The 20,579-nt window shown below is 42.5% G+C and overlaps 1 protein-coding gene across 2 annotated transcripts in view; it reads right to left on the bottom strand.

Annotated features, from left to right (window-relative positions):
• The window catches only part of LOC114490703 (histone-arginine methyltransferase CARM1-like), a 230,287-nt gene that overhangs the window by 82,669 nt on the left and 127,039 nt on the right, over positions 1-20,579 (bottom strand). For both annotated transcript variants that reach the window (XM_036021699.1, XM_036021697.1), the window contains one exon: positions 9,536-9,646. In XM_036021699.1, coding sequence (XP_035877592.1) covers positions 9,536-9,646 — 111 coding nt within the window. The remainder of the gene's footprint in view (positions 1-9,535; positions 9,647-20,579) is intronic.

The following is a 20,579-nucleotide window of genomic DNA, read 5'->3' as shown; positions in this document are numbered from 1 at the left end:
GTTGCTCTTCTAACCATCAGGAAAACATTATAGATCAAAACCACAATGAGACTCACCTCACACTTGTTAGGATGGCTATTTCCAAAAAATAGCAAAAAGATGTGTTGGTGAGGATTTGGAGTAATTGGAGCCCTTATAAACTGCTGGTAGGAACAGAGAATGGTGCATCCACTGTGGAAATCAGCATGAATTTCCCACAAAAATTAAAAATAGAACTACCACACGATCCAGCAAACCCACTTCTGAATATATATCCAGAAGAAGTGAAATCAGGATTTTGAAGAGATACCTGCACCCGTATGTTTACTGCAGCATTATTCACAACAGCCAACATATTGATACAGAAAATATGGTATATATGCACAACAGAATATTATTCAGCCTTAGTGACATGAATGTAGGCATAATGCTAAATGAAGTAAGCCAACCACAGAAGGATAAATACTGCATGATTCCACTTACACAACGTATCTAAACTAGTCAAACTCATACAGACAGCACCGAATGCTGGGTGACACGGCCGGGGGAGTGGGGAGTGGAGAACTGTTTGTCACGGGCACAACACTTTTGTTCTGCAAGACAAATGAGTCCTAGAGGTCATCTGTACAACGTAGCATCTGTAATAAACGATGCAGTATTTTATACTTTAAAACATGTTGAGTGTTCTTATTAAAAAACAAACAAACAAAGCACAAAAACATAAGGACATTTTGGGAGGCGATAGATATGGTTAGTACCTTGGTTGTAGTGATGGGTTCATGGGTGTATCTATAGGTCCAAACTCTTCAATATATATACGTTAACTGTTCACAACTTTTAATTATAAATTATACCTCAGCCAAGCTTTAGAGAGGTGATGCTGCTCTCACTTTTGGGGGTGTGGGGTAGGCAGGCTCAATGCTGCTGTTCAAACTCCTTTTTCTCTTTCAGTCCATGAAAGGTTTCTTCAGCACATCTTCTAAAAACATGGCAGATACCCCCTTTCAGGGGCTGCTTTGTTTCTGATGTTATATAATTCCAGTGGTCCTCAGAGTGCAGTCCCCTAATCTAAAGCATCAGCATCACCCAAACTCCTCAGAAATGCAAATTCTCAGTCCATATCCCATCACTACAGCATCAGAAACTGTGTCACAGAAGCCCAGCAAGGGGTCATGATGCCTCCTTGTCTGAGAGCTGCTGTGTTGTTCTCTGACACCGAAGAAGTTGTGTTCCCCCCGAAGAGTCACCAATAAATACCGAGGCCATCGGAGGAGAACTTAGTAGATTTAGGTCAGCGAGGGAAGAACCTACTGGGGAAAGGACTTAAGAATAGCTATGAATTTCTTCTGCAAACTGAGTATCAGAGGCTGCTCGACCCACAACCCTACCCAGTCTGTAGGACCCTTGGGACAAGTAGAGAACTGTGCAGAACTTCTGCATCTTGTAATGTTTTGCTTCATTAAAAAATAAGTAATAGCCCTGGCTGGCGTAGCTCAGTGGATTGAGCGCGGGCTGCGAACCAAAGTATCGCAGGTTCGATTCCCAGCCAGGGTACATGCCTGGGTTGCAGGCTATAACCCCCAGCAACCACACATTGATCTTTCTCTCTCTCTATCTCCCTCCCTTCCCACTCTGAAAATAAATAAATAAAATCTTTAAAAAAAAAGTAATAAAGAACACTGTAAAATGCAATTTAAACAACATGCTCTTGAAAAAAATGTACTATGGATGGCCCATGTTTCCGCTGTTGTCTGGTGACCTCCACTTCCCTGATATGTTTGGCTGATTCCCGCAGAGGTAAAATGAGGCCCTAAAATTATATTGAAGATAACCTCAATGACAACAATTAACACTAGGTAGAGTGTCGGGCACTGTGTCAATTTTTTATGGGTTTCTTCTTTAATCCTCAGACTATGTTCATGAGGGACTATTATAATCTACAATGTAGACAGAATGATGAACCCCCAAAGATCTCCACATCCTCATCCCTGGAGACTGTGAATATGTTATCTTACACAGCAAAAGGATTTTGAACATGTGATTAAATTAAGGATGCTGGAATCATCCTGGATTGTCCTGGTGGGCACAATATAATCACAGGGATCTTTATAAGAGGGAGGCAGATGGGTAAGAGTAAGAAAAAACATGATGTTGGAAACAGAAGTCAGAGTGATGCAGTCACTGGCCAAGAAATCTGGGTATTCCCTAAAGGTGAATAAAGGAAAGGAACAAATTCTCCCCTAGAGCATTCAGAAAGAACAGTTTTGTGATACCTTGATTTTTAATTTTACTAAACCAATTTCAGATTTCTTGCCTCCCAACTGTAAGGTAACAAATTTGTATTAAGCTACAAAATTTGTGTTACTTTGTTACATCATCAGTAGGAAACTAATACACTCATCAAGGCCATTACGCTGTGAATCCATACAACTGCATGGTGTCTGAACTTGCATCCTCAATTCTAATCCTGGCAAAGGTATTTAGGGCCTGCCTTATGGGAAGTGAGTGTTGAGTGAGAAGAAGAGGTATGAATATTCTCTCCCAAGTTGTCTTCCATCCTTGTCAATCACCAATCCAGCTATAGAAAGGGCTCTTATTCCTTGTGTGCCCTATAGAAAGGGCATTTCACATGGACCATTTTAAACTGCTCCTCTGTTATTCTGTGTGTTACTAGCTGACTTTTCCAAAGAAGGGGAATTACTTCTCATATGGCAGATCTGTCTGCCTGTTAACATGTTTCATAGTAGATTTCTTGAGAAGAGTAAGATAGTTTTTCTCCTGTATCCTAGATGGAGTATCTACAGGGGGCAGATGCTCCAGCTTGTAGTCAAACATTGTCATCCTCATCTCCAAAGGAACCACTAGTCCCTGCTCACCCGCACATTCCAGAGGAGGTGGCAGTGAGGCCTGGCATCTCACAGGCTATGTCCCCTCTTCATGATTTAACTGATCTAAAGTTCCTCTTCGTCTGTAATACGGGAACAACATCATCTGCTCCAAGCACCTCACAGATCTATGTGTTTATAGATGTGGAAATGCATCCTCAACTGTAAAACTTCAGTTGTGAAAACATGCATATTATTGTTTCCTGCACAGAGTCCTCATTGCCACCTTTGAACTCCGTTGTCAATGTAAATATAAAAGGTACTGATGAGCTGGGTGGACTTTTCTGATGCAGGCATTTGGTGTCTATGATAGAGAGAGGAGGAAGTGGAAGTTAGCTACTGCAGACACTAAAGAAACTGGAGGAAACCCCAGCTCAAAGAGTTGAAATCAGAATAAATTGATATTAGAAAACTTCAATTGTTATGCTCTTTCTAGCATTCAAGATGAAAAATTAGATGTGCTTTCTAAACATTGGCCTTCAAAGCATCTGTGCAGAGATTATCAACACATTTAAGGCGAGAAACCCATGAGCACCCAAGGATTTTCAAAAATCTCATTGTTGGCAGTAAGAGGTGAAGAATGAAAAGAGCATCTCACTTCTCATCCTTCAGCATTCAGTTCAAGTCACACCGCTTCTCTGAGGCTCCCCAAACCCGCCCAGCCAGTGGTGACTGCTCCTTGCCGCAGCACGGCTTATCTCTGCCTTTCATATGCACTTGGCACTCACTGTCTCACGTCAAGGATTTCACTTGTTTGAAACCCAACTGGGTTCTAAACTACTTGAGGGAAGAGATGTCTTGTATGTGCCCTGTGTCCTCTCAGGCTTGGAAGTATACAGAGAACATCGATGTATTTAGTTTCAAGGAAGTTTCTGCTCAACCGAAAGCACACGTCACAATCACCCTGCGGCTTCACCTAAGCTTTCAGTATCATCCCGTGTTGCATCACTTCAACTCTCTCCCTTGACCTGCTATTATTATCTTGACCTTTATTCTCCATCAGCTTCTTGTCAGTAGCCCAAGGGTAGAGTCCTAAATCTTGAACTTGCAGTGGCATACCACACCAAATCTCCCTTCATTGGAAAAATCGGCCAGTAACACCCTTCCCTCAGGACCAAGGCGCTTGTTCTCTCAGCTTCTGGGAATGTTGGCAGGTGATGGTTCTCAGCTGAGTCTTGTTCTAGAAACTTCCCTTAGCCCAAGAGCACCACCTTACCAAAGTCACATCCCTTCCTGAGGGGGCACAAGTCAAAAAATGTAAAATATAGACACTTGCCTTAAAGTGGTTCAACACAGAAGGGTCCCCCCAGCTAAAGAACTCCCTGTGGGGTGGGCTGAGCCCTTTATTACAACGATATTGTGTCTCAGCTCCTTTCTCTGCCCAGTCCTGCCTTGCTCCTTCATTTGCCCCCAGAGCAGGTTTCTGAGAGCCCTCTGCATTCAACTTCCTGCATGCATATCTCTGTATTAGAGTCTGCTTCCTGGGGATCATGCTCTGTGACAGATCTTGGATCTTACACATCAATAAGGAAAGGATAAACAATGCCCACAGCAAGAGGGGCTGGGAGTGCAGCCTCATCTACCGTCAAGCCAGACCTGACCTGGCCGTGGCTGCCAGCACCTGGCCGTGAACACAGCCGTCGGCCTGGACATCGTCTGTCAGCAAAGTGAAGTCTGGCCATCTGCGTTCTCTCCGCCGGTGCTGCCCACGAGAACGTTCTGCAGTGAGGGATGTGTTCTCCCCACGTCCCTCACTGTACTGTCCGGGCGGGTCACCATTAACTGTTTGATTAACTGTTTGTGGGTACTGAGAACTTGACATATGTCTAGTGTGCCTAAGGAATTGACTGCTTTTAAATTAATTTACATATATATATAAATAGCCACCTGTGTCTAGTGGCTCTTGCAGTGGACAGCCACCCCTCGATTACAAACCCAGCGGGTCCAGAAAGGCAGTGCCACATTAGACCCAGTTCCACTTGCCTCTACTTCTCTCACGACCCACAAGTATTCGGTCTGACTCCTCAAAAATCATCCTAATGAGGCATATATAGGAGCTGTGTATGAGTACAGCCTAATTAGCCCCAAAATGATTATGAACATTGTTAAATCTAAGTGCCAGAGAGTTTTGCTGTCAGTTTAAGCTGATTACAACGCATAAATCTATTCATGATTGCTCACCCTCCTCCTCTTTCATTTTCCCAGCTCTCTGAGGAATTTATCATCTAGATGGGGAGACACAACATGCATTTGATTTTAAACTGAGGAGTACCCCATCCATGCCTGTATATGTGTATAAGTTTAATTAATGCCCCCCCCCCATTTGGTCTGTATGCTCTGGGGCTTTAGCTCTGTGCTTCATATGCAGGAAAAAGAGAAAAAGAGCAGGAGATAGCTACCATTTTGACATGGGCAGGCTCCCAGCTGGGGCCCACGGAAGACCTTTCATTCTGCCCTGTTTCTTGGATGAGGATGATCTCTTATTACTGACTCAGAAATGTCAGATGGGGCCAAGGGTGAGAGCACATGGCTGTAGCTGGGCAAGTTCATGACCACTTTGCAAAAAATGACTGAACACACATGCCCTCCAGACAAAGAGTCATCCACACCATCTTGTCATCTGAGGGCCGGCTCTTACCAAATCCAGCTGAGCCACCGAATGCAACTGAAATTGAATTCAACACAATTTGAAACTATCCTGTTTACTTAAAGCCCAGAAGCCTCCCGTGAGAAGAAGAATCCAGGGACAGGCGATGTAGTTAAATTTGTACATTTTTCTTTCTTGTTGCAATTTTATCTTTTCCGAGCAATTTAATGAAGACTCCAGAGGGAAGAATTAAATGTCTGCTGCTTCAATTACCTAATAATGAAAAGGTCGAAAGGAGCACCATGCACTGTATGCTGAGCTGCTATAAAAGCCTATTCTTAGAGTGAATCTCTTTTGTGGGCTGTTCACACTCGCATTTTGCCACCCACAAATTGTACAGAAGAGTGTCAGTGTGAGAAGCAGAAACCAAGAGCTGGTACAGATCGTCAGCACCGGTGTGGAAGGGCCTTAGCCCTCAGGGGACATCTCGTGACGCCCACGGCGGCAGTGAGGGGCATGGGCAGGCCACGGTTTTCATCAAGAGGGGCCAGGCTGTCATGAAATTCGCACTTTGAGAAGACTGTAATCATCCTTGGTTCTGAATGCATTTTTAACTAGCTTGTCCTCAGGGCTACATCCAGGGAAGTCCTCCCGGGCAAAAGAAACTTACCAGCCAGAATTTCAAGCACGCCTTGCAATCCTCACAGCATTTGGAAAGCTGCCCTGCCCCCAACCCGCCCCCATCTGTACACAGAAAAGAAAAACACAGCAACACAGGCATCCTCTGCAGAAGCTAAAGCCAAAGACAAAACCATACCATAGTGCTTTGGAATTCATCAGAACATTGATTTTTAAAGCTTTAAAAAACCAAGTCTTTCTGGAAATACTACACAAGCAGTTAGGTATAGGGTCTTCTCGCCTCCATGCCTGCAGCGGTAGTCTCTCCACTCACACTGGGGTCTCCCCGACACCTTTTGATTGGCGGACAAGTCGTTGTACAGCTTCTTTTTCACCTTAAAATAGGTTCTTTTTTTTTTTGGTTACATCAGAGAATAGCCTCATTCTTAGGACATACACACTGGACTGTTTAAGAATAAAGGATTACACTGTATACAACTGACTCAGAAAAAAATGTGTGTGTGTCTCTGTCACTACTCACACATATGGAAATATGTCTATGTGTGTGTGGTGATGGGGGAGCAAGATTGAACGATAAAGCAAGTGGGGTAATACGTGAACAACAGGGGGATCCAGGTAAAGAGAATTTGGGTAGCCTTTGAAATATTTTTATTTTTATAACTTATCTATAAGTTTGAAATTATTTCCAAGTTTCAGATAGTTTAATAGTTTAAGAAGTTTTAAATACTTTTAAAAGTTTTAAATGTTATGTTAGTTCTCGTTTCTTCTCTGTATTGGCTTCCTGCTAGAGGCCTTTACAATTATACAGCAGCCACACCCTGGGTCAAAGTGTCCACGAGGGGAGCCCCACTCTGCACGATCCTGCCGATGTGTTTAATCAGAATGTGGATGCTCCAGGAGAAACCAGTCACACAGACAGCTCCAGCATGGCTCCTCCCATGGTGTGCTGGTGATTGCTGAGAGTTTTTGCTGGGGATGGAGACAGGATAAGGGCTAGGGAATGCAAGGACCTCTCTATGATTAGAGATGTTCCTCTCCTCTTCCTCTCTTCCCTTAAAATACCTACAGTCAATAGTACTAGATGTTTATAGTTTTAAAAATAAATATCTAATGTGTCACAAACCACATTAATTTGTATGAGAAAACAAACTATATGAGAAAAAGGAAATCCCTAAATTATGCCACTCTTTTTTGTGGGGGGGGGGGCAAGAAATGTCTGATACAAGACAATAAGATTAGATTCTTACTAAAACAGAAGCTCTCTGAATACAGAATTGACTTTAATCATACTGCTTCTCCTATATTCCCCAGCCAACAGAATCAGGGTGCAACAGAATGCAGACGTGATGAAATGAATAAGCAGCACCTGAGACAAAGTTCTGCACTCAACTCCTCATCTTTAAGAATGCATTTTAGGATTCATTAAAATCTAGGAGACATTTTTATCTGTGGGGTTATCTCTATATAAGTTTATATTCTCCTCTTCTCTTTTATTTAGAATCCCATATTTACATTTTCCTAGGACCACAGGGAAAGAGAAAAGGTCAGGCACAAACTGGGAGAGGATATTTTCCACATGTAAAACCAAATAGGATTAATATCCAAATACAGAAATCATTCCTACAAATGAATTCAGATTAGAAAAACAATTCAAAAGAAAAGTCATAAAAAAACTTCGACAGGCATTTCCAGAAGACATGGGCAAACACTGCAAAGAGGCTCAGTCATTAGAAAGCAGGATCACAAATTAAAACCACCAATATCCTGTCATAAATACAGATCGGCAAGATCCAAAGCCTGACAATATCAAGTGCTAACAAAGCTGCATGACAATGGCATTCTCATTGACTTCTGGAGGGAGGGAAAAATGGGTACAACCACCCTGGAAAGAAATCTCGCATAACAGCAGAACTGAAGGCAAGCACACCCCGTGATCCAACAATTGTGCTGTTGCATATGTGCTGAGAAACTCCAGCAAACAGACAGTGGGGAGTACATGCAAGCGGATTCATAGTAACAACACTTTTACAATGGAAGCCATCTCAAGTCTGCTAGCAGCACAGGGAACCAGCCGCTTGCAGCATTTCATACAATATAACACAGTCCTGCATTGAAGATGAATGAAGAACAGCTGTACGCATCAACAAAATGAACCTCAAGAACATAATGCTGGGTTCAAAAAAAAGCCTATTGCAGAAGAACACATATATTGTGATTCCAGTTTCAGAACATTCATAAGGGTTTGTTGTTAGGGACAGAAACATCTGGTAAAACTATAAGGAACAAAAAAATGATAAACATAAATTCAAAATAGGAGTCACCTCTCTTTAGAGCAGAAAGGAGAAATGATTAGGCAGAGACACATGGACCTTTCCCGGCAGGGCCAATGGCCTGTTTCATAAAAGGAGTGTGTGTGCACATTTATTGTATTGTCATTCTTTACACTGCACATATTTAACAAATATTCTTTTGTGTACACCCACTATTTAGTAAAAATGGCTTTTAAAAATTGTTGAAGAAGCAAATGACCAAAACAAGTTTTATCCAAGACTTGCTGGAAAAAGGAAAATGAGCGTAATGACATGCCAGCCATGAGGCCCCGGCGGTCTTTCCTTCCAGCACGCCTGCTGGGCTACTTGCCTGAGTTGCTCCCTGCTTCCTCAACCCAAACCAAACATCACTGAGAGCTACCAGCGGCTCAACAGAAGCAGAAGCCCAGCTTTCCTCTCTCCATCATACTATTCCTCATTAAAACCCAGGCCTCCTGCATGTGGGAATGACAAACCCATCACCCTGTTCACCTGAGCACATACACATCCAAACGCGGCAGCTTGACTGGGTTACTATCATATCCAAATTCAACCAAAATCCATTGTTACCTGACTCTTGACTTGGACTTATTCTCTCTTTGTACATATTTTGTAATGATAATAGAGCACTATGTTTAAAACAAAGTGTCTCCCTGTCCTCCAGTTAGAACCTAAAATCTGAAACAGCTCCTTGAAGCACAGATAGGTGTCTGTGCTCAACCATGTAGCAACAGTCCCTGAAAGCAAAAGTACAATTTAAAGTGACTGGTGCAGCTATTGTCCGAACACCACTTAAGAAAAAAGTAAACCTAGCTCCAGGGAGGTTTGGCTCCTCCCCTTGGTAGGTCATTAAAGGTAAGAAAACATTCATCTCCCTCAGGCCCACCTGAAACCTGGTCGATGGGGAGAAAGAAAGTTGTGTCATAGTTTCAAATTTGTGAAAATTTTTAAATAATTGTTTTCCTATTAATTACTACAATGGGGTTGGGTCTTTCATCAGTAATATCTTAATAAGAAAAAAGTCAAACTGGTATAAAACAATTTCTTCTAAATTACCTACTTGGAAGAGTCTATCACAAAGTCCCCTGAAGCTTACCAAAGACCTAGTGAGGAGCTGCTGTAAAAACACCACTTACCTCAGCGTATTGGGCTACGGAGCTGGCTTCAACTGCATAGACTCTCCTAGCTCCAGCCTGTACAGCAAAGAACGACAGGATTCCTGATCCACAACCAACATCTAGAACGACCTGGAAGAAAGGAGATTGCAAAACAGGGTGAAAACACAGGCGGTTGGCTGTGGGCACCAAGCCAACCTTGAGCACCATGCCAACCTTGAGCACCGGGCTCAGACTTAATGTTAGCTTTGATATTCATTCACAAGTGGTCTTACCTCAACCAAGTTAGGAATCTCAGAGAGACTCCTTTTTCTCTTAAGCTAAACAGGGTTATTAATATCCACTTCTTAAAGTTTGCTTCAGGGATTAAGTAATATGAAGTGTACATGAAGCATGTGGCACATAATTGGGGTTTTTCAAATCACTGCTATTATTATTATAGTTTTCTTGTAGCATGGATTGCTTTTAGGATGGTTAGGGCCAAGAGAAGCAGAGCGACATGAATGAACTTGCTTACCAAATCAGTCCATGAACAAAGGGAACACCGTCTCAATAATTTTTAGAAATATAAATTATGCTAAGCGAAACAAGCCAGGCAGTGAAACACAAATACCACACGATATCACCTTTAACAGGAACCTAAACAACAAAACAAAGAAACAAGCAAAATACAACCAAAGACACTGAAATAGGGGACAGACTGACAGTGACCAGAGGGGATAGAAGAGGGAATCTCAGGGGGAAATGGGTAGGGTTTACAGGAACAAATATGGAGGACACATGGACAAAAACTAGGGGTGGGGGGTAATGGGGGTGAAGAGGGGAGGGTTGGGTGGGTGGGCTGGAATGGGAGTAAGTGGGAGAAAACTGTACTTGAACAATGATTAAAATAAAAAAAGAAATATATATATTATATATTAAATTTTATACATATATAAAAATTTTTCAGAAATAACTGAAAATAACATCTTTAAAAATCCTAAAGTGAGGTGTCTGTTTTTTCCCACACCCCCTCCACAAAGTTGGGGAGGTTTATATGGAGGCTATCAAGGCAGTGGACAGATGGAATCTACAGAGACTTTTCCTTTATTCTCTGTGTTCAGACCTGGGACTAAAGTCAAGAAAACCATGATTCGCTGGCATGAAAGGTCCAACACTTGGACCTACATGCTGACAGGCAAGAGGTGCAGAGTACATACTGGGCCCCTGTCCCCAAATACCGCTGAAGCCATGGCCTTGCTGGACCACTGAAATGTCAGGTTATTGCATTTCTGTCTCATCAGTGACTGCTATTCTTAGCATCTTTTACAACTAGCTTTGAGCAATCCATTTAGTTTGGCTGTAATTTCTTACAATAAACATAGGAGTAGATAGCATTATGATGTCCACTTTATAGATAGTGAAACTGAAAATCAGAGACACTGAACAACCAGCCCAAGGTCACCTAGCGGTAAGTACAGGAGTTAAGAGTTGAATCCGGATATTTATGCCTTCCAAGCTCACGTTCCATAAAATCGTACCCTGCTTACTTAAATTCATCTGTATAAATATGACATGCTTTTCTTTTTTAGCTAGTTTATTGATTGGTATTTTTTAATGAATGGAGATACTTATGCTAGCATAACATAATTAGCTTATGAAGTGTTTCACAGGAGAAGTAATGAATGACCTAATCTACTGAGCAGTTAGTTACCTCATTTGTTTTTCTCCAAACTGTTTGTAAGGTTGGGAACCCAAATGGCGAAGATAACCAAGAAGTGGTCCCCCTGAGGCTTGGGAGGTTTGATAATTCAAAGGACTAGCTTCAGTGACATGTGAGCCTCTTTAGGCTTACTTCCCTTAAGCCTTCTACATTTGCAAAAAGAATCTATTTGCTAAAGAGCATCATTAATTAGATTAATAAGGATTTGATGTTAAGGATTTCAATGCAGGAATTGTTTCACCAATATTAAAAATGTAAATATGATATTTTAACACAGAATACCATTAGGCAATGTTTGACAATGAGACAAAATACTACTTTTTCATAGGAAAACTTGGGGAAGGTGTTTTTTTTTTTAAATTTTGATAGCAGCAAAATTTTTCCAAAAATTAGGAAATCTCAAGAGGGTATGTATACGTGTGTGCATGTGTGTGTTAACTGCAACACCACACTGTGCTGACACAGATCCTGTGCCATTACTTTAAGAGAGCATGCTGTTAGTAATGGGTTCACAGTGCTTGCTTGTATTAATTCTAGAGCTGTGACTGTATTCCATATGGTTTCCTAGGGTTTGGGTAATTAGGAGCATTACCAATTTAAATGTCACCCAGTCTCCGGAATTTTCTCTCAGGCTGTCTATACTTTTAGCAATACCAATATTCATGTCTCCTCATCCTCCCCAGGAAGTGCACCATCTTCACATGACCCTGGTCCACTGCAAGAACACCTGTGAGTGCTATTTAGGGAGTGGAAGCTGTTAAGTTGGAGGTCATAATCCATGATCATCAAAACAGATGCATCCAGAAAAACCTTTCCAGAGCCTTCTTCAATTAAAAATATAACACCTCAGATTCCATGTTCAATACAAAACATGGATATAAAATTAAGAGATGGCAGATACTGCACGTGCTCGGTCTGGTGATGGTGCCCTAGAACGGGTGAAAGGAGCTCTTGGTCCCTTTCCTTTGGGTATCAAGAGGCACATCTTAGAGCAGCTGTTTTTCACTTCTCTTGATCCTACAGACTAAAACCAAAGAAATTTTTGCCACCAGGCCAGAGACACAGGAGGAAGGGAATGGGGTAAAAGAGAAAGGGGACAGAGATGGGAGGGACCCTGATATGGTTCAGCTTTTGGCAAATTAGTTCATTAGGTAGAAGGATGCTTTGATAGGCTTAGATGTTACCTACAGGTGGAAAATTACAAACTGAGGCAATTTCCAAATACCTTATGCCTATCTAATTTCAAGCCAAATTAACCTTATTTGTTTGTCTTTTTAAGAACCTTTTTCAAGGCATAAGCCCTGAAAAAGAATCTGATCTTTTGCTAGTATTATCCAGATGAGGCCAGCTACTCCAACCTGTGTGTATATTTAAAAAGTTAATAAGTGAATGTTCAGTCTAGGGCTGGTGGGAGAGGGTCAAGAGGGGGAGGGACATTTTGCCTTCTCTATGTAAGCCATGCAGTAACAGAAGCAAAGCTGTGGAAAGCTGAGAACAAATTTTCTGGTGAAAAATCAATGACCAAAACAAGCATTCAGGCTTTAATGGAAATATACTACCTCATGCCGTGGCTGGTGTAGCTCAGTGGATTGAGTGCGTGCTGCAAACCAAAGTGTCGCAGGTTCGATTCCCAGCCAGGGCACGTGCCTGGGTTGCAGGCCACGGCCCCCAGCAACCACACATTGATGTTTCTCTCTCTCTCCCTTTCTCCCTCCCTTCCCTCTCTAAAAATAAATAAATACAACTTAAAAAAATTTTTTAAAAAAGAAATATACTACCTCAGCCCTTTCTAGCTGGTGTTTCCAAGACTGGGAGGAAAGGGAAAATTAGCACAGAAAATTGTTACTTTCTTGCATGACATCAAAGGAAGCCTTGGAACTACCTCTAGTCACATTTTCTTGTCCTCACAGAAGATTATATTGAGCCCATTTTTTATTGTACCGTTTGTAGACCATCACAGAACTGGGTATGTGTGAGGACCTTGGCAGACATGATGTTATACATTCTCACCCTAGGGAAAAATATCTCCCCTCCGTCAGAGGTGAAAGAGAGAAATAAAATTGCCTTGAAACTGTAAAGCAGTTTCCAGTTTCCAAAGGACACTCTGCTGACACTATCTGTTTGATCTTCATGCCTCCCTGGGATGGAGAACTCACAGTTGAGTCCCATTTGTTGATAAGGAAACTGAGCCTTAGAGAGACTGTTTTCAGCCCAAGGCAACAAGGCTGGTAAGTGGCAGAGATGGAATGAGAAACCAGTGCTCAACAATCTGCACCATCATGGCTCGCTTTTTGTGTAGGGGAGAGAGAGACAGAGAGAGACACACAGAGAGACAGAGAGAGGTAAACTGTGAAGATATGTAAATCTAATCATATCACCCCTGAGTAACCACCTCCAATGGTTCCATGCAGCTGGAGAAGAAGGTCCGGGTTTCTTTGGTGTGTCATTTTTAGGCCTCAGAAATCCAGCAATGACTGACTTTTTTGGCCTCTTTTTCTGTAATTCTCTTCTTCCTTCTTCCCTACACTCTCTAGGCTCAGCAATCCCGTCCTTTTGGCTGATTCTAGGCTCCCACATGTGCAGTCCCCCATGGTAGAGGCAGCTAACAGCCTACCAAAAGCTTCATGCTCTCTTAGATCAGAGATGTTGGGATGCAGTTGCCCAGCTGAGACTACATGCCCCACCCCCCTGCATCTACATATGGCCACTAGTTCTCGCCAATGGAATGTGAGGGGAATTGATGAGTGTCGCATCTGGGCCAAGGCGGTTGAGGGTTTTGGGAACTTTCCCCATGCTCTCTGCTGGGCACTGGAAATCACATGTTGGATTTGAAAAAAGCCTGAATCCCTGCACCAACATTTTGGGAAGAGCTACTCAGAACACAGTGGACATGGCGTGAGCAAGACTTAAATTTTATTATGTTAAACCACTGAGATTTAGGAATCATTTGTTTTAGTAGCTGGCATATACTGACAAATACATTCCCTTTGGGTAAATACTTCTCATTTTTCTACCTGGAGAACTGAAGACCCAGCTCAAACAGCACATCTCGGGGGTGCTTTACCTCACGTCCCCAGTTGGTCTACGCTGGGCTCTCCTGCACCTGGGACATAGCTCTCCAGTAGCACTTATGATAGGATATGGCAAATATTTCTTTACATGTTTGCCTTCCCTGCTTAGCCTTTGAGCTCTTCAAAGACAAGAATCACGTCATTGATCTCTTAACACCCAGTGCACTGGGAAACCTAAAAAGCATTAATAAATGTCTGTTGACTAAATGACTGAATGGGATGGCTCAATATGGCAGTTTCCTACTTCCAAGATTACCTTGAAATGCCTATGGAAAAGGCTTATAACTTTTGTCAGCCATTTGGACTCTGGGAGTGTTCTTGTATCCCAAAGCTAGCACTCAAAGAGGATGTGTTCAAGATGCCCTTGCCTTATATCCTGAATGGTTTCACCCAACCTTCTCTTCTGCTTCCTGGCCTATTTCTTATTTCTTGGCCTTCAAGTCCCTTCACAGACCTGACACTTTCTACCCTGGCTCTCTTCCTGATCTCTGTCCTTCCTCCTTGACTCTGATCCAAGCATGTCCCTTGGGTTCCTCCTCTAGTGATCCAAGGCAGCCTTCTGCCCTGACTGTGGCCATCTGGGAAGGTTCTGTGTTCCCCCCTGACATGGGACCCTAGTACATGGTGTTCCCTTTGCCTGGGGTGCTCCCCACTGTACTATGATATCTGAGTATGGCGATTTAAAAAAAAAATTTTACCTACTCAATGCCCATTGTCTAGATTTCTTCAATTTGTTCCACCAAACCTCTTCTCTACTCTTCTCCACCCTCGTCAAGAGTCTGACCTACATGGACTGCACCACTGGGCTTCCCTGCCATTGGACTCCAATTGGGATCAGTCAAGAGAAAAGACAACAGGAGGTCAGAAGAAGGGAGGGCAGTGAGGTCAGATGATTTATTCTCCTGGCTTCTTCCTTCCTAGATCTCCACAGATTGGTTGTGCCCCCCACCACCTCAAAACCACAGCTCTTGTTGGGCCTCTATCTCTTGGAACTATGGCCATTCTTTCAGATTTCCAGTAACCACCCCTACCCTTGGCCCCTTTAGGCCTAATGGTGGTAACAGATACCCACTCTTGCTAGTGCCAGGGTGTCTCGCTACCCCATGTTTGTTCCCTCACCTCTGCCCACATCTTTGTAAATAGTCCCATTATTTAACTTTCCTAAACCACCGTGTCAGGTATGCTGCCTCTCTCCTTGTAGGCCCCCTGGCTGGTACACCAACTCATCCTTCGGACCCCAGACAGTTAGCTCCTCATCAGGGAAGATTTTCCTGATCTTTGCTCCTCTCCCAGCGTAAGTCCTCCTGTTGGTGTTTCTTTATCACTACTTCCTTGTACTCTTCCTTCATAACACTCACCACAGTCAGGCCGTTTCATTCAATGACTGATTACTTGATTAATATCTGCCTCCTCCCCTGGATTGTGAGTTTTATTAAGGGATAGACCACCATCTGTTTCTCAGTATTGAATCTATGTTATAATATAGGGTCTGACACATTGTAGAGATACCCACTTAATCTTTGTTGAAGAAACTAACAAACAATAATGTGTTTCAGTACCCCAAACAGGGAACAGAGTCACGGCCTAGAAAATACAGTGCAAATCTGTTACCTCCCTGAGAAAGCACCTTCTACCAGCATAGCACATTGATGCCAATTTAGGGATCTTAAGCATCCTTCAAAGTATAACTTACTTTTGACATTGCAATGTATCATATTACAATCCAGTGGGTTCTGTGCACAATGTTCCCCTAGAGAGAGAATTCATCCTCAGCTGCCCCAATAAGCACAGGCAGTAGCCGCAGACATGATTAATTTGGGGCTTACATGGGGGAATGCCAGAAAATGGTGCAAAATCCCTGCCAGGACTAATAGGGAAAAGTCAACAACTGGTCCATGTATCAGTGGCCAAAATGAATTTATTTGTAAGTAAAGTTTAAAATTTTTCAATGTTAAGAACATCATTTCACTTGTACAGATAATTTTAATTACATGTTATTGTTGTTTCCTAGGCAAAGAAATCCTGCAAAATGTTTGGACAGGGCTAAAAAGGTTCCAAGTGGGTTCAAAGCTATTTAATTGGGGTTTCTAGCGTAAAATTAATAAGGAATATTCAGATCCTTATGAAAGTGTGAAACAAAATGATATAATAGAGTAAAAATAAAGTAATTATGTACCATTTGTTTTATACTGATTATGTGCTATGCCTGTTTAGTAGTTTGTAGGCATTAACTTATTCACTTGTGGTGGCAAGTCTATAATGTGGACAGGAACATGTCCTCCAGTTGTAGATAAAGAGGCTGAGAATAAGATGGAGTTAAAGTCCTATACTTAATAAATTGCAGAGATGAGATAAAAACGAATGTATCTATTTCAAACCTATGCTCTTAGCCACTCCCCTCATCTTCAGTTCCAAGTTATTCTTTGTATTGTTCATGCTATAGTAATATTGGTCATAACAGCTTTTTCACTCCAGCACTTTCATAATTTTCTTTCAATATTGAGGTCCTGATTATCTCACAATCAATTCCTCCAGTTATGCCAGTTATTATTTATTGATTTTTTATTTTGCTGAGCATATCAATGGCTGCTCTGAATTGCAATAACCCCCACTGCCATTTTTGTGTGTTTTCTACTCCTAAATTCTGTATCCTACCCACCGGGGCACTTCCACTGCCATCGCTGCTTCTGCCAGCCATCATTTGATTACATCTGTAGACGCACAGAAGGTTTAGACACACCCAAAGTTACATGCACCCCACACCCTGCACGGTGCCATGCACTTGCACCATCACTGTTACCTGGCAGGGGATGCCCACTTCCATGGACCACACCAAACTCTTCCAACATTCAAACCACTGCCTGAACAACTCTAGGCAGTAACAGATCAAGCATGGAGTATACAGCCTTTGCAGCCCATCACAATTCCTGCGCTGGATTTTATTAGAGAAGAAAAATTCCAAATCATCTCAAAGGCTGCAGAAGATTTCTCTTTATGGATTTTGTAGCTTAGATTCACATCTTATTCAGATAATTAGTACTTTAATTATGGCAGAAAAATGCTGCAGAGACAGCTCCATGTAAGACAGAACTCTACATCTGCTGTGCAGTGAAACTTGCTTTCGACCAAAGGGCTGCCTGTATTTCAGTAATGAGAAGTCATGCTTATGAGCACCCCTGTTTCACTCTGCCTGGTCTTCTGGCAGAGGACAAGTAAACACATCGCCAATCTTTGAACCACCCTTCTCCCAGTTCTCCAACTACTGTCCTCCAGTATTATGGAAAATACAATGTGTGTTGATCACTCTGAGTTTATCTCACCTTCGAAGACTTCCAACAGACTCAGACTAGGTCACTCGGCTCTAAACCCATAGGCTCATCATTCATTCATCAGACATCTACTAAGCATCTACTGTTTTACTCACTTTGTCAAGCACTGCTAGGTTCTAGGAATGCAAAGATGAATGCAGCATGACTTTCCGGTAAGGAGAAAGACATACGTGAGAAAGCAGTACAATGACATGTGCAGGGGCAATGTTAGAGTTATTCAGAGAGCACATTTAGAGTATGAAGGAGGAATGCTCCACTCTACCGATGGTTCTGGAAAGATCTGAGGTGGCCTGGGTAGTGAAAATTGAAAGGTGAATCAATGAGGTACCATCTGAATGATGGGAGGGGCAGGAAGAAAGATCCATGTGAAAAAAGGCAGCCAAGAGGATAGAGCCAGTCCCAGCAGGAAGACAGTGAATTTCTGCAGGAGCATGATGTGTACCTTAAGGGTAGAGGTAGGAGTGTGGTTGAGACATGAACGTGGCAAGAGCAAAGACTGGAGAAAGTGGCAGATGCTTGATCATACATGGTCTTGTACACAAGGCCAAGAACTACCTAGACTTGATCCTTAAGCAAACAGGAATCACAACAAAAGTTTTCAATAGTGTAATTATTGCACAGTCACATTTCAGCAGCATCGTTCTGGTGATGGACCCTGGGTCGAAGGGCACAAGATCAGAGGTAGCAGAGCAGACATGGGGGGTTCCCAACCAACATCAGACCCGTCCTCCTTCCTATCAGAACCTCAATTTTATTGAGAATTTACCCTCCTCCAAGTGGTTATCCATCCCCAGTCCCAGGGAGGGGATTGGATTGGTCTAGGGCAATTGTAGACCAGTCATGGAAAGGTTCCATCTTCTTGCCAGTGATGGCTTTAGGCTTGGATGTGTGACACAGTGTTGTTAATGAGACGTGAGGGGAAGTCTGCAGGTGGGCTACTGGCAAAGATTTCCTCCCTTCTGGTACAGAGACAGAGAGAAGATGCCTCTTCTTTCCTGAACATGGTTAAATTTGGACTCAATGCTCAGAGTAATTGTATTATAACACCTCCTTGTCACACTATCTCCAACTGTGCTAGCTAATTTGAGTGGGAATTTTCTCCTACTTGAAGCCAAAGATATCTTAACTGGTGTAAGTGGAGAAATTAATTGGAAAACTTTTGCAATATTCTAGGAAAGATACAATAAGAATGAGAACTAAGAATTAGTGTGGAACAGAAGGAAATGGAAGAGTTGTAACAATGTTGAGTTAGCAGATGTTAAAGAATCTGGAGCGTGGAAAGGAAAGAAAGTCTAGACTGACCACCTCCCCCAGGTTCCTGGCTTGGATGATGTTTATAATACAGTAGTAGCCCCTTATCTGCAGGAGATATGTTCTAGGACCCTCTGAACATATGGACACCTCTAGTAATACTAAACCATATATAAATGTGTGTGTGTTTTCCTATACATACATACATACTTATGATAAAATTTAATCTACATATTAGGCACAATAAGTGATTAACAACAAAAACAAAAGAGAACAGTTATAATAATATACTGTAATACAATATGTGAATTAACTTGGGGCCATTGTTAAGCAAAATAAGGATTACCTGAACACAAGCACTGTGATATTGTGACACTCAGATAACCTAGACGGTTACAGAGTGACTAATGGGCGGGAACTTGTACTGTGAAGATGTGCTGGATAAAGGGATGAGTCAAATCCTGGGCAGGATGGAGCAGAATGGCACAAGATTTTATCATGCTATTCAGAACAGAGTACAATTTAAAATGTATGAACTGTTTATTTCTGGAATTTTTCATTAATGTTTTTGGACTCCAGTTGACTGTGCGTAACTGAAGCCTCAGAAAGCGAAACCACGGAGAAGGGGCAACTACTGTACATAGATTCAGTTTTGGTATCTGAAAACACGGATCAAGTGGTCACAATGGAACACTTGCCTTGCTCTCTGGCCAGAGTGGCTCTGGAAGTTGCCTGTGCTGACCTTTAAAAACCGGAGCTGTTTCATTGCTGTCCCTGCTGCTGCTACAGCCACTACTGCCCAAGGAGTCTGTTGCAGGGGCTTCTCCTAATTCCTCATGGCACAAAAAAACAGTGCTCACCTCACCCATGCCACACACATTTTGTCCCTTGCCCCTACCACAGAGTTCCCTGGTGCTGCCGAGGCCACGCTCCAGAGCCCATGTGGCACTCACATGTGTGGACCCTAGAGCTAACACCTTGGACCAAGGGGAGGTGGCAGCCGAAGGATGAATCATTCTTCTTTTTCCCCCTGGATGAACTGTTTGAAGATGGAGTGGCTTCCTATGGCATTTTTGTAGATGTCCTGTGAAATGGAACAGTTTTTCACAAGTACAGCTGGCTTAGTGACTGGTGTGCTTACACGCCTTCTCCCTTCCTTCCCTGCCTCATGCCCCTTTCCCTTACCTCCTGCTTTTATCTGTGATTTAGGGAACCTAGAAATGGTGGTAGCTATATACAATTCATCATACTGATTGACAGCTTTCTGGGATTCTGTCTTTTCTGGGTTTTCAGAACTTCTAACCCACCATTCTGTAGCTGAGTGGTGGTGTTGACACCTCAGACTGAGGAAAGTAAATGAAAGGAGGATTTGGGTGCAAGCTCTGAGTTCCCTGGAACCTGATTCCTGGTTCACTGCCAGAAGAGACTAGGCTCTAGTGTAGTACTTTGAACTGCTCATTCTTTGATTGCTTTGTCCAATTTAATTGTTCTCACTGACTTTATCTTCTTTATCTACATGCATTCTTATCCTGGCAAGCAATATTTAAAAAGTCACCTACTTTAAAAGTTATTGTTGTTAGAGTCTTCTTTATAAACCTTGGCAAAGTCAGTAATTGACCCTTCACAGTGCTGTCTTAGAAGCAATGTGAAAGGTTTAGAAATGCAACCCTAGGATCTTTCCAAAATGCCTTGCATTCAGTGGGTAGGCAATG

This window comes from Phyllostomus discolor, chromosome 3 (genome assembly GCF_004126475.2).
Source record: "Phyllostomus discolor isolate MPI-MPIP mPhyDis1 chromosome 3, mPhyDis1.pri.v3, whole genome shotgun sequence".
Lineage (NCBI taxonomy): Eukaryota > Metazoa > Chordata > Mammalia > Chiroptera > Phyllostomidae > Phyllostomus > Phyllostomus discolor.
This window is presented reverse-complemented; position numbering and strand designations above follow the sequence as displayed.